General features: G+C 47.8%; 1 protein-coding gene across 1 annotated transcript in view; it reads right to left on the reverse strand.

Annotated features, from left to right (window-relative positions):
* PALMD (palmdelphin) overlaps positions 1–14,598 on the reverse strand; it is a 217,153-nt gene that overhangs the window by 8,569 nt on the left and 193,986 nt on the right. Inside the window, exon 7 of the mRNA XM_086954644.1 lies at positions 1,129–2,199. Within this exon, the coding sequence (XP_086810770.1) occupies positions 1,129–2,199 (1,071 nt within the window). The remainder of the gene's footprint in view (positions 1–1,128; positions 2,200–14,598) is intronic.

Raw genomic sequence — 14,598 nt, forward strand, 5'->3', positions numbered from 1 at the left:
CCATATCTACTTTTGATATTGTGGTGCCATTATAAATACAATCTCAATATTAGAACCTCAATGTTTTGGAAGCAGACCCACTATATGTAGCACCTATGGTGGAAATATGTTAAGAGCATAGGCCAAATGTAAATTTTAGCAAGCAATATAGCATCCTCACAAAGGTATATCATTAGCAATGAATATAAAATAACCTAGAATATTTTAAAAAAACTTGCATAGCTATGTTAAGGCAAGCATGTATTAACAGTCAAGATTAAAATGTGGAAAAGGCTGTTGACTAGCTAAAGCTTTACCAATGCTGGAAAATTCAAAGCAAAGGATCCAGTCGCCACTTCAGAATTGAGGTGCAGACTTTGCTGTGGGCCTAGGATGTCTTAAATCTCAGTACAATAAATAGCCATGAACTGACACGTTTTAAGCAATTAGTACAAGCTCATATGGTGTATACAAATGTACAATATACTCTACAATATGGTAACTGTGTGTACACATAATCTACAATGCTTAAGATGAGACACATATTTTATCCCCCTTTTAAGACCTAAGGAGTCGTTAACTTCACTGCCATTTAAGCCCGTGAACTATGAAGTGTTGCTGGCTCTTCCAATGCAGCAAAGCTACTATTCAAACTTTCACTAGGCCTACAGCAAAGGCTGTTAGTTTTTTCCCATTCATACACCTTTGCTGCGGACAGTGCTGATTAACATCTGAAATTATATATAGCTTACAGTGTTAAAGGTGCAAGGAGCCTTTACCTGCACATAAGAATAAAGAGTAATCTAATTGTCCGATTTCTTGGCAAGCGTCTATTCCCCTTAGGTACGGACAACTTAACCAATGGAATTTTACAGAAAAGAGAAGCTACTTTAATAATAGTGAACTTGAAGGTGAGATAGACAATAATCTCACCTCTCTAGGAGATAATATGCATTAGTCTGGAGCAATCGCCTATCCTCTGCCTAATAGTTAGAAGATCTATGGTAGACTGCTATGCTGGAGTGTCTAAAGAATTGTAAAACTGGAACGGAATGGAATTTTTTTCCTAGGATATGAAGAGTATCTTGATCATTCAGTTAGTTCATCACATGACTGAACAGCAATGGCATTGCTTTCGCTTTTTGTTACCTGTTAAGGAAGGGTCTTCAGTGCCATCATCAAGTATATGTCCATCAGGATGGGAGTGGCACAGAGGTTTACCTAGTGTAGCCTGTTGTTCTTGTAGCGAGATAGAGTTTCTGTAAGGTGGTGTGTTATTATTTAAATTTACGGTTGTAACGGGTGACTTCTGTCTCACATCATTTTGAATAGTTGGTTGATTGACCTTCCTTACAACTGTATGTGACGGAACCTTCTCAGAGAATTCAATTTCTCGGTCATCTTCATCATCGTCAATAACCACAAGTTCTGCACGAATGATTCCATCAAAGTCTGAGAGTTTCTTGTTTTGTTCTACATCTTCATCCACATGCTGATAACCCATAAAAATCATGGTAACTGGTTCACTGTCATCAACATAACATGGCATAGCATGAACAAGGTTGTACTTGACATCGTCTTCAAAGTTTGGGGAAGACCTTCCATTGGAATATTCAGAGTTACTAAACATTGCTTCACAGTAATTTTCTTTTCCAGCATGGTATGGTTCATGTTTGTCTTGAGTTGCTTCTTCTGGTCTCTGTGGTATACTGGTATGTTGGTTATTTGGCTGCTCTGGCTCTTGTGCATTTAGCTTTTGAAATTGAGATACAAATTGTGGTGTTTGTTGGACATCCAAACCATTTACTTTACTTTCATGTCCACTTTCTTTGCAGTCCAAGGGTTGATTTGGATGCCCATTAAGATCAGGAGTCGTTTTTCTATTTTCCACTTGATATGGTGGATCAGTGACATGTTCTTGTTGTTGTGGGGTTGGTGAACTAGAATACTGGTAAGAGAATACAGCCTCATGGTATTCTGTTGGGGATGATGCATTTTTCTCGGTTGCTTTTCTCAAAAGATCCTCAACTTCAACTGGAGCAAGACTGTCTATTCCATTTTGTGTCAGAGAGTTCACAGCATAGACTGACTTCCTACCATCATCATAAACTTTTACTCCAGTATTTTTAAATTCCTCTGATGGGAGCGGTATGGTAGACAAAACTGTCCTTTCTCCAGTCTTCATATCTTTTTCAACTTTGATTTCCATGGCAAACAGTGCTGTCAAGAGAAAAAAAAAACTTGAAAATGGTATATACTAGAACAAAATACATTATATATCTCTCACCAAATATACTGTTGTCTACACAATTCTGATTTGTTTCTCGATTCTTGTTATCAGATGGACAATTGGTGATGGATTTAGCTGTGTGGGGTCTGTGTACGCTCCCAGATTTGTGGCAATTCTAAACTTGCATTAAAACAATATTAAGGAAGGGGTGAAGTGCAATAAGAAAGGTGGTATGTTTAATGCTTTAATGTTGAAGTAAGCTTGATTTTGAGACATGTTTTTATTCCTACTGTAGTTACTCTCTGTAAATATACTGTAGTTGTCCAATGCTTTTTATTCTGCCTAATGTTCCTTGTCTTAAGACATTAACTGCATTTCAGCTTTTACAAGCATTCCTCCTTACCACTCTCTGCTCATTCACTGGCCCTGCAAATGTTTTAATAAAGAAGAGAAGAGATTGTGCAGATAACAAATAACTGCCTTAATATAAACTCTGTGACAATGTGGGATCAGGTGCAAACAGTGGGTTGTGTGCAAAATGATGCACTATAAGGCCATACAAATTAGGCAAGGTAAAGCATTACTTGTAAGTGTTACTGAGTTATCTCCCATCTGGATGTGATGAAATTAGTGTGCTGTTAATATTGCACCCAATAACTACTGCTCCCTTAGATATGAGTATTATCCCAGTGCGCTAGCACCACACCAAACTCACACTGGGGTGTTATGTCGTGGACCTTAGGCCAGATGCTGAAGAAATAAGTGACACAGACACATGGATGTTGTGGGTGTAACTTGCCACGGGCATGTGCGCCCAACCTCTTTTATTGACAGGGTCATCTGACAGATGATGCCTGTGGTGGATGGGTGTTGGGTGTGTGTGGGGCAGCTCTCAGGAAGGGGCTGATCTGTGATGAGTCCATCAGGACACTACATTCATCCCAAGAATGAAAAGGAAGTTCAACAAGTTCAGCTGTGGAAACATAAAAACAAAACTGGAAACCACTGAGCCTATTGGTTTTCAGAATCAATCAGCAGGACATCAGCAAACACCTAGACCAATTAGGCTGGCTTCAACAGGACATCTCTGTGTGCACTCATAGTTTAACTTAAGGTGAGTCAGGGCATGGACACGGCTACAAAGAAGTCTGAAGTTTTCTGATACCTGCTAGTGTTGTGTCTTAAGTGTACAAAGTTGGTCCACCATGTTGATGCTCAAGATAGTTCATGCTCAGTGTAAACAGTTCAAAGGTGTGTATCAGGAGCATTGTTGGAGTCCATTGCGCAGCTTGCTTTTGTGGCACTGCTTGACTCTCTGAAGAAAGCCTTGTATGGACTGGAGAAGTTGTCAACAGTCTTCTGAGGTCTTCCTCTGAGGCCTTTCTACCTCCTGGTATCTGTTACTGAAGCAGGGTCAAGACCATCTCTTGCTTGTGGAGGCCTCTTTTGATGTGCTGCCAACAGTGGTGTGTGTGGTCTGCTCACGGGCTGTGTGTGTGTGTCGCAGGTGGGCCATAAAAAGCCCATCAAGGAGCCACTGCCTAGGTCCTCGTGCAACAGCAGAGGTAGATTGGTTATGGTCAAAGCATTCTACAGATGAGAGGATCAGGATGCAGAACGAGGTGAGCAGATAGTTGCTGGTTGATGGGTTCTTCAGAATGTCAGGTGCACTTCTTGACTTATGGTGCAACAATGGCATTGGGCTCCACTCTGGTTGTAAGATGCTCCACAAGAAGTAGCAATGATGCACATTACAAGGACTGGCAGGATGATATTGTCAGTAGGGTGAACCTGTACGATGGGTGCCAGTGACTTGCCTTCATGCTTTCATGGATTCTTCTTTGGTCCGTTGAGAGTGATAATGACCAGCTGGCCTTTGTAGCCGTCTGACTCTGTGAGTTACTGGTGTTCTATGTCTTCTACTTCTGAAAGGCATATGTATCTTTTGGCGTACATGCCAGGGTTTGCTAGGCAGCAGATGACTGTGTATTGGCATTTCAACTGGGAAGGGTGGGGTAGAGACTTGGTTCACCCATGAGTCTGTTATGGAGCCAACTTCCAAACATGATCCCACCTGATCTTCTCACCTGTCAGGCTAGGTTGGTGATCATGTTTCCCAGTGTGAACCGGCTTGTCACTCTTCTGTCGTTTCCTTCTTCTTGGTTATCCAGCATGCACCATCTTCTTTTCTACACCGGTGAGACTTCTAGTTGTTCATATCTCTTCTCTTTCCTTGTTATGTTATTGTCAGGGGGTTCCTACCTGCCACGACTCTGCTGCTGATGTTTGTCCCTCTTCGTTTCCGCCTCAGCACACACAGGATGTTCATGCACCTTCCACGGCTGCCTGGGCTCACCCGGGGGCGGGACCTTCATCAGTGACGTCGTACCCTGATGTCCAATCTTCTTCCACGACGGCGCTGATAACGCGAGGTGTCGAACAGGAGGGCGCGAACGCCGGAGCAGCACAGGAAGCATCGGACGTCTTCGCCGCTGGACGGAAGGAACCCGGAACCGGATTGCTCGAGGAGACCGAAGCAGGAGACCGGGAGAGACCGACAGCAGGAGAGCCAGGAGGCCAACGGAACCACGCTTCGCCCAGCCACACTTCACCTGGAGAAGTGTGGCACCGCAAGGTACGAGCTCGTATACGGGGGCTCTTTCAGTCGGAGGGAGGAAACAGTTAAGGGGCGGGCGAGGGTGACTAAGGGACGGGAGTGCATAAGGTGCCGCCTGGGTAGAGAAACACGACAAAAGGTGACGGTCCCTGGTGATCCCCCTCACGCCCCTACCCAACCCTTTCCACGTGTCGGATAAACAACGCAGTCCAGTAATGTGGCGTTTTCTTTCTTTCTTTTCCTTTCCGAGCCACGCCCCCTGGGAGTAAGAAGATCCTCCTACAGATGTACCGCCCGGGAACTCTGGCCTGACGGAAGGAAACTACTTTATGTTCGAGTTGCAACTTTGTTATCGTATGGACTTCAATAAATCCCTCAGTACCACTATACTTTCCTCTGTGGTTTTGCCTCATTGCATGCTAACACAGCAGTCGCAACCCTTACAAGTGGTGCCGTGACTCGGATTTCCCCTTTGAACCGTCCTCTGATACAAGATGGAAGCCTTAATTCAACAAATGAAAGAGGCTCAGACCAAACTCGAGTGGGCAATAGGCCAGACCGCTACTCAGGCTGACACTGACCGCACAACGTTTTCCAACGCCATGCAGGCTCAAGTCGATAATCTGGTGAAGTTGGCTGAGGGACAGAATCAACTTTTGGCTGTGTTGGGACAGGGCAGAACAAACGCCCCTGGTCCCGTTGTCCCGCTACAAAAATTCACTCCGGGTGACGATCCTTTGGCTTTCTTCCTCAACTTTGAAAGAGCTGCCAGAGCCAGTGCTTGGCCGGGGGACAGGTGGCCATTCTACCTTGCACCATTGCTAACTGGTGAAGCCCAATCCGCTTACCAAACGGTTAATAGAGACGGCACGGCAGTGTACGCCGTCGTGAAGAAATATATCTTGGATCGGCTGGGTGTTGATGAAGAGACTCAGAGACTCAAATTCCGACAAGAACGTGGCACCCCCGGAGACCTTCCTAAAACTCTGTTTTACAAACTAAAAGCAGCCGCAGACCTCTGGTTGAAACCGCAGGAAGGTAACATAGATGACGTAATGAATAAAATTTACCTCGAACAGTTTTTAGAGGCACTCCCTTATGGCACCCAACGCTGGTTGAAACAGCACGCAGGACTAACTCTCGAACATGCCATTGAAATGGCCACCTCTTATGCCCGTGCTCAGGGTCGACCCCCGGTAAAAGAACCGGAAAAACCTCTGAAACCAGTACCAGTGAGAGTTGAGAAAAAATATGTCAAACCTCTGTTTGAACCTCAGCGACCACGCCATCCCAAGGCTGAGGTGCAACCTACTCCTGGTCCTCAATGCTACGATTGTGGAGAGTGGGGACACATAGCAAGGTTTTGTAGAAAAAAACCAAAAGAAAGGGAGGAAGAACCCATGGATGTCAGTTATGCACCGTATTCCCTTCTCTTTGCGGAAGAAACTGGACCGGTGTTTTACGTAAGTGTCACCATACATGGGAAGGTAGTAAGGGCCCTGTTAGACTCTGGGTATAAACACTCAGTTGTGCGCCAAGAACTAGTACCTCCCTCGTGTTTAATGGCGGGAAAGATTGTACATATACGCTGTGTTCATGGGGACGTTAGGGAATATCCCCTAGCCACTGTTAGTTTGTGTACTGCTGCAGGAACTGTAACAGAGGTAGTGGTGGGAGTAATGCCTTCTCTGCCGGAACCCGTGATCATAGGCACTGACAATCCGGGGTTTTCTGCCTTGTTAAAGGATGCCTTGCAAACTGGTCCCCGAAATGCGCTGCTTGTTCCCGAGCCCTGGGCTAGAGGTACACATTTTAGAACAGCGCAGTTGAATGACGCTACGCTTTCCAATGCTTGGCAAATCGCCCGCTCCAGTCAAGACCTTTCACAGAGAACCTTCCCCACCTTTATTGAGAAAAACGGGTTGTTGTACAGGTTAGCCAAATCCGATGACACCCCACAACTCTTAGTTCCTGTCGACTTTAGAGACCAAATACTGTTTTTTGCACATGCACATTTGTTGGCAGGTCACTCAGGGGCAGAAAAGACAGGACAGGCTATTCTTAAACACTTCTTTTGGCCGGGAGTATATGCACAGATACAACGTTATTGCCAGGAGTGTCAAATTTGCCAGCGAAGAAATCCTTATGTTCCCCCACCGGTCCCATTGAACCCCCTACCCATCATCGGAAAACCGTTTGATAGGGTAGGGATGGACCTTATTGGGCCCTTACCGAAGTCGACACGAGGACATTTGTATGCCCTAGTCTTAGTCGACTATGCCACTCGGTACCCGGAGGCCTTCCCCCTCAGAGCAGCCACTTCTACAGCCATCGCTCAGAAATTGGTAGAAGTCTTTTCCCGAATGGGCTTTCCTCGGGAAATCATTACTGACCAAGGAACCCCCTTTGTATCACGGCTCATGGCCCAAGTATGTAAACAACTGGGAGTCAAGCACATCAAAACCTCTGTATACCATCCCCAGACAGATGGCCTAGTCGAGCGATATAATGGTAGTCTAAAACTTACCCTACAGAAGCTTCTGTCCGGGGATGGTAAGAATTGGGACCAGTTGTTGCCTTTAGCCCTTTTTGTCCTTCGAAGCCAAAAACAAGCTAGCCTGGGTACATCCCCGTTCGAGTTGCTGTTCGGTCGTGCTCCCAGGACATTACTGGAGATTACGAAGGACAGTTGGGAAAAAGAGGGAGTTCAAGAGGCCGAGGCTCTCTTGGACTACACACGACAACTCCAGTCGAGACTCCACAAACTTAGAACGCTGGCCCATGAACATCTAGCTGTAGCCCAAAAGAAGCAAAAGACCTTTTACGATAGGGGAAAGAAGTGGAGGGAATTAGATGTGGGCGACTGGGCTTTAGTATTGTTGCCATCCTCCACACACAAGCTCAAGAAAGAGTGGCAAGGTCCTTTTGAGATTCTCCGGAAAATAGGAAAGACCACCTATGTGTTGCGCATAAAAGGGAATAAGACCCAAATGTACCACATCAACCTCCTAAAAAAATGGTTGGGAAAACCTCCCCAGTCGGTACAAACTGTTGAGACCGTTCCTCATACAGTGCACAACACCCCTATCAACCCTGAAATAACGGAGACTCAAAGAGAAGAGATCCTGGCCCTACTCCTCCGTTACAAGGATGTCTTTTCTGACCAGCCCGGGAAAACCAACATAGCGGTTCACACGATTCCCACTCCCCAGGGAACTGTAGTGAAACAAAAACCCTATAGAATCCCGGAGGCCCGAAGACAGGCCTTTCAGGACGAAATCGATCAGATGTTACGTTCTGGAGTCATTGTACCCTCAAAAAGTAACTGGTGTTCTCCGGTTGTTCTTGTTCCCAAACCAGATGGCAGTATCCGTTTTTGTATTGACTTTCGAGCTGTCAATAGGGTCTCAAAACAAGATGCTTATCCACTACCTCGTGTGGATGAATTGCTGGAACGTCTTGGTGAGGCACAATACATTACAACTATTGATCTCACCAAGGGCTATTGGCAGATTCCACTACACCCAGCAGATCAGGAGAAAACGGCCTTCTCCACCCCATCAGGCCATTTTCACTTCACTGTTCTTCCTTTTGGCCTCCATGGAGCACCGGCCACCTTCCAAAGAGCAATGGACACAGTACTATCCTCACACCAGCAATATTCTTCCGCTTATTTGGACGACATTGTTGTCTTTAGTAAAACGTGGGAAGAGCACAAAGACCATCTTGAGAACATACTCTCTAGTCTGCGCGCCACGGGGTTCCACATCAATGCCAAGAAAACCCGTGTAGCCTTCAAAAAGGTTAAGTACTTGGGGTACGTGCTCGGCAATGGACTGATTGAACCCCAGACTGAGAAAGTGAAGGCTATCCTGGACCTTTCCTATCCCAAAACCAAGAGGGAGTTGAGGGCTTTCTTGGGTTTACTGGGCTACTACAGGTGCTTCATTCCACAGTTCGCTGAATTGGCCGGTCCTCTCACGGACTTGTTGAAGAAGACGCAGTCGTCCCCAAGGCTACCGGCCCCTGGTCCTAAGGAGTCGACCACCTTTCAGGCCTTGCAAACGATCCTTACGACTTCACCTGTTCTGGTTTCGCCTAACTATAGAAAGCCTTTCATTCTTCAGACTGATGCCTCTGGGGTGGGTATAGGGGCTGTCCTTTCCCAGGAGGATTCTGATGGACTCGAGAGGCCGGTTCTTTTCATCAGTCGTAAACTCTTTCCCAGAGAACAGGCGTACTCCACCATTGAAAAGGAATGTTTGGCTGTCCGCTGGAGTGTGGAAAAACTCCGGTACTACCTGGAGGGTCGTCCTTTTGTCCTGTATACGGACCATGCCCCTTTGACTTGGCTGCAACGCAACCGTGGCCACAATGACCGCATCCTTCGGTGGTTTCTTGCTCTCCAGCCCTTTCAGATTGAAGTTCGACACTGCAAGGGTCATGATCAGGGCAATGCTGACTTTTTGTCCCGGTTTCCTCTTTCCCCCGATCGGGGAAATCCTGGGGGGGGGATGTGTCAGGGGGTTCCTACCTGCCACGACTCTGCTGCTGATGTTTGTCCCTCTTCGTTTCCGCCTCGGCACACACAGGATGTTCATGCACCTTCCACGGCCGCCTGGGCTCACCCGGGGGCGGGACCTTCATCAGTGACGTCGTACCCTGATGTCCAATCTTCTTCCACGACGGCGCTGATAACGCGAGGTTTCGAACAGGAGGGCGCGAACGCCGGAGCAGCACAGGAAGCATCGGACGTCTTCGCCGCTGGACGGAAGGAACCCGGAACCGGATTGCTCGAGGAGACCGAAGCAGGAGACCGGGAGAGACCGACAGCAGGAGAACGGAACCACGCTTCGCCCAGCCACACTTCACCTGGAGAAGTGTGGCACCGCAAGGTACGAGCTCGTATACGGGGGCTCTTTCAGTCAGAGGGAGGAAACAGTTAAGGGGCGGGCGAGGGTGACTAAGGGACGGGAGTGCATAAGGTGCCGCCTGGGTAGAGAAACACGACAAAAGGTGACGGTCCCTGGTGATCCCCCTCACACCCCTACCCGACCCTTTCCACGTGTCGGATAAACAACGCAGTCCAGTAATGTGGCGTTTTCTTTCTTTCTTTTCCTTTCCGAGCCACGTCCCCTGGGAGTAAGAAGATCCTCCTACAGATGTACCGCCCGGGAACTCTGGCCTGACAGAAGGAAACTACTTTATGTTCGAGTTGCAACTTTGTTATCGTATGGACTTCAATAAATCCCTCAGTACCACTATACTTTCCTCTGTGGTTTTGCCTCATTGCATGCTAACACAGCAGTCGCAACCCTTACAGTTATGTTAAAATTATTTACAGAGCGCACTTTCACCAGACGGTTTAATGGCGCTATGAACGTGGGGCACCAGATGAGTGAAAGATGGGCATGCCTTTACTCATAAGCCTGAGTAAATAGCAGGGTTTTCAGAAGGGATGTAAAGTGGGTATAAGATGTAGTTAATCTAAGTTCCAGGGGGAGTGAATTCCAGAAGTGGGGGGCAAGAAAAGAGAACCTAAGACCACAGTGTTTCTTACATTCGAAGGTGGGGGTGGTAAGCAAGGCCAAGTGGGAGGAGCGAAGTTCTTGGAAGGGAGATAGATGTGGATCAAAGAGGTAATGAAAGCTGGACCAAGATCGGCCAATGCTTTGAATTTGAAGCGTTTGGCCACCGGGAGCCAGTGAAGGCTTTTCATCAGGGGACAAACGTGGTGGTGTCTAGGTTGGTGAAATATGAGCCTAGCTGCCTGGTTTTGTACCAGTTGCAGACGACGGAGCTGGTAGGCAGGGATGCCAACGTAAAGTGAGTTGGCGTAGTCGATGCGGGAGATGACCAGGGCCTGGAGAGCAAGGGTTAGGGCCTCCGTAGTTAAGAATCTAGAGATCTTTTGAATTCTGCAAAGGTGGAAGAAGCAAGATGACACTACTGCGCCAATCTGAGGCTTCATGGATAGGTCTTTGCAGATTATAACCCCCAGGCTTTTAGCAGATTCTGCAGTACAGGGAGAAGTGCCTAGGAGGGGGGGCAGAAGTTAGAGTTCCATGGGTTAGAGGGGCCTCCAGTCAGGATGAGCTCAGTCTTATCGATGTTGAGTTTTAATTGATTGGCCACCATCCAATCGAGGCACATGGTGGACTGGAAGTTGTTGACTGAGTAGTCAGAAGAGTCAATATCAAACACCAGCTGGATATCGTCTGCGTAGTTAAAAGCAGCGACCTTACTTTCGCGTAAGGACTGGATTAGGGGAGTCAGGTACAGGTTAAAAAGAAGAGGAGAGAGGGAGGATCCCTGGGGGACACCACAGGTCAGCCTGACTTTCTCAGCAGAGAAGTTGGAGAGGCAGACGGCCTGGTGTCGGTTACTGAGGAAGGAGGAAATCCACCTTAGAGCCAACCCCTGGATGCCAGCGTAGCCGACACGGCCGATCAGAATGCTGTGGTCGACCGTGTCAAAGGCAGCTGACAAGTCCAGGAGCACCAAGGCCTGACTGAAGTTATGGTCTGCCCCCCTTCTCAGTTCATCCATGACTGAGAGAATGACTAGCTCGGTAGAATGTGCTGGCCTAAATCCAGCTTGTTGTGAGTCAAGGAACTGTGAATGTTCAATGAAAGAGCTGAGGAAATTGGTGACATGAGCTTCAAGCAGCTTGCTGAGGTAAGGGAGCAGCAAGATGGGGCGAAAATTACTCATCAGAGAAGGGTCAGCATTCAATTTTTTCAGGATGGGGACGACTTCAGCTATTTTAAAGGATTCCGGACAGAGCCTAGTCTGAGATCGTTTTTGAGGAATGCAAGTGGGGGTCAGGGCATGTGGCAAAGACTTCTTGTAAGATGTGGGATGGGCAGCAATCTGTGGGGGAGCCTGATCCAACCTTTTTTAATAGAGTGATAAACTCATCCCTGGATATCAGAGGAATTTGGTACACCACCTGGGTTTTTTTAAAAGTGGTAGCAGAGGTAGTAGAGGGTGTGGGGGAAGGAATGCTGCTTTTGCTTATGCAATCTTCTCCATGAAGTATAGGTTAAGGGAGTGACATAATGTTTGAGAAGGGAGGGGTTTAAGTGTTACTCTGTCAGGGTGTGACAGCTCCTCCACTATGGAGAATATGTCTTTGGTCTTGGTAGCAGAATTGGTGATTTTCAGGGAGAAATGTGTGGTTTTGGCCTGGAGAATTAATTTTTTTGTAGTCTTGTAACAGCGTGATATATGATACTTTTTCCCCAGGGGCGTAGTCTCTTCTCCAGCTGCGCTCAGCTTGCCTGAGTGCCAATTTCTTATTTTTTTTGTTCGTCCGAGAACCAACGCTGGGCGTCATGGGGTCGCTTACGTTTGGTTCTCCTAAAAGGTGCGACGATGTTGCTGGCTGATTCAAGCCAATGCTTAATGCCGGTAGCCTGATTATCTAAGGAGTCCTGGTCAACAGGAGGCAAGGCGTTAAGTAAGGTACAGAACTCGTTGAGTTTGGCCCAGCTCCAGTTTCTTGCCATATGGTATCCTGTGAGGGGCTGTTTTATGTGGGGGACGCAGGTCAGTGAGAATGTAATAATGAAGAGGTCTGACCAAGGGCACGGAGAGATTAGGGGTTGGGTGAATTCCAGGTTGGAGGTCCAAACTTGGTCTAGGACATGTCTCTTAGTGTGTGTAGCGGACTGTATATGCTGAGTACAGTTCATACCGGATAGGAGGTCTGTGAAATCTGAGGAGGTGGTACTCTCCTTAGCATCCGTGGGCCAATAGTTAAAGTCGCCAATAATCATGATTTTGGCATTATTAATGACTAATTGGAACAGCATTTCACCAAACAGTAGGGGGAAGCAGGGCATGTATTGAGGGGGGTGGTAAACAAGGGCGCAGATAAAAGAGGACTGGGGGGATTTGAATTTTAAAATGAGGGTGCCAACTGAGGGTATGCCAGCAATATTTAAGGCTGTAAACCTGAGTGGATGATGAATTATAGCAGCGACCCACCTCCCAGCTTCCCCGAGGGCCTGTTGGCTTGGAGGATATAGTAGCCTGGGGGCACTGCCGCAAGAATATCCGGTACTGACTCAGTCGTAAGCCACGTTTCCGTTACAAGAAGTATGTCAGGTTTGTCTGAGTCCAGTAGCTGGAATATTTCGAGTTGATGTTTTACCAGTGAGCGGGTGTTTAAGTAGCTGACTACCAGGGTGCTTTTAGTTTTGTCCAGGGGCGGGGGGGGGGGAGGGTATGGGGCCGGGTGGGATAACAGGGTTGGGGGAGAGGCTATTTACAGAAGGTAGGACTAAGAGTTCAGGGAAAGCGGTCCTTGGGTTAAAAACCCCTATCAAATACAGATGGGCCAAGAGGCCAATTATCATGGAGATGTGTCAGTTCAGTAGCCGTATGAGAGATGAAATGGGCATAGTTACCTGCCACTTGGCCCGGTCGTCCGCTGACGGGCGCAGACGGGCTTGCCTTTGGCACGCCTTCGGCGAGCCGGCGGTGCGCCCGCTGCGCGTGTCCGCTGCGCATGAGGAAAGGCATGTCAGCTTTATGGCGTGGGGAGAGCTAGAGTGTAACCAGCAGCTCCGCCCCCAGCACCTCCCAGCTGCCAGGAATGAGGGTCAGAGGCTCCCGCACCCTCCACATCAATCGGGGAAACCCCGTGGTGGACCGGGGTGTCTGCGTATGACCCAGGCGAGATATATACTGCTGATACAGGTAGGAACACAGTGAACAGTAGAGGGGTTGGATTAGCGATGCAATAAAAGTTTAAAAGTTTAAAAGGTTAGCAGCAAAGTGCTTTTGCAATTGTGCAAAGTATGCTCACAGCGCGTTTAGGAAAAGATGGAACTGCCTGCTTAGTAGTCAAACAGGACAGGTCTTTGATCAGGTCGTCAGACAAGGCGGGCCGAGCAGCGTTCTGTCACCAGCTGCGCGCATTCACCTTGGTCCGCACTGTCTTCAGGACAGACCAGCAGGGCCTTGCGGTGGTCAATTGTCTCTATGGACAGGACTATAGGCCTTAGGCTAGTTGGCTCACGATTTGTGGTGAACAGGGCAGGGGCTGATCCACTCCTCTTCATTTCTCTTCTAGTTCTGTGTGCCATTGAGCCATGTGTTGCATGTTCCTTCATCAGGGACTTTCTTGGAACTCCCACTCTGTGAACAAAATGGTGCGGTTGAGGGGAGCCATAGTTCTGCCTCACCTCTTAATGGTGCAGTGTTTGTGTGTTGTGGCCTGGCAATCACTAGGTAAGGTTAGAAAGTGGCACAGTGAGCCTGAGGGTGCAGGATAATGGGGCTGTGGTATCTGGAGCAGGGTCTCAAGTGCACTGTGCTCCCCATTATCTTTTCAATCCAGCCTTACCTTATCTGGGTCTCATCAGTCTAGGGTTATGTCCACATAGCAGGCTTGGATGATCTGTGTGGAGGGGGTTCCTGGCCTAGGGGAGGTGTGAGACTCTTGGGTAGGTGGCAGTCTTATTAGTCTATAAGTAGTGATCTTGGAGGCCTCAGTGATGCCTTCACTCCTTCCTGGAGACAGAAGCAGAGTTGGAGTGCTCTTCTCCTTTGCCCATCCAGGTTCCCTCATCAGCTCTCTCCTCTCCATATGAGGGGCAATGGGCTATGGGCAGATTCGTAACAGGGGCCAATGTCAACTGTCCGGTGCTGGGGCAGCTCACTGCATCCATGTTGTACTGCTGTACATTGTTGGTGCACACTCTTGTGGCACTGTGGCTGTACCACAATACAGTGGGAGTCTCTCCTTCCTTTGCAAATGAGT

This window comes from Lissotriton vulgaris, chromosome 1_1, assembly GCF_964263255.1.
Source record: "Lissotriton vulgaris chromosome 1_1, aLisVul1.2, whole genome shotgun sequence".
NCBI classification, from domain to species: domain Eukaryota; kingdom Metazoa; phylum Chordata; class Amphibia; order Caudata; family Salamandridae; genus Lissotriton; species Lissotriton vulgaris.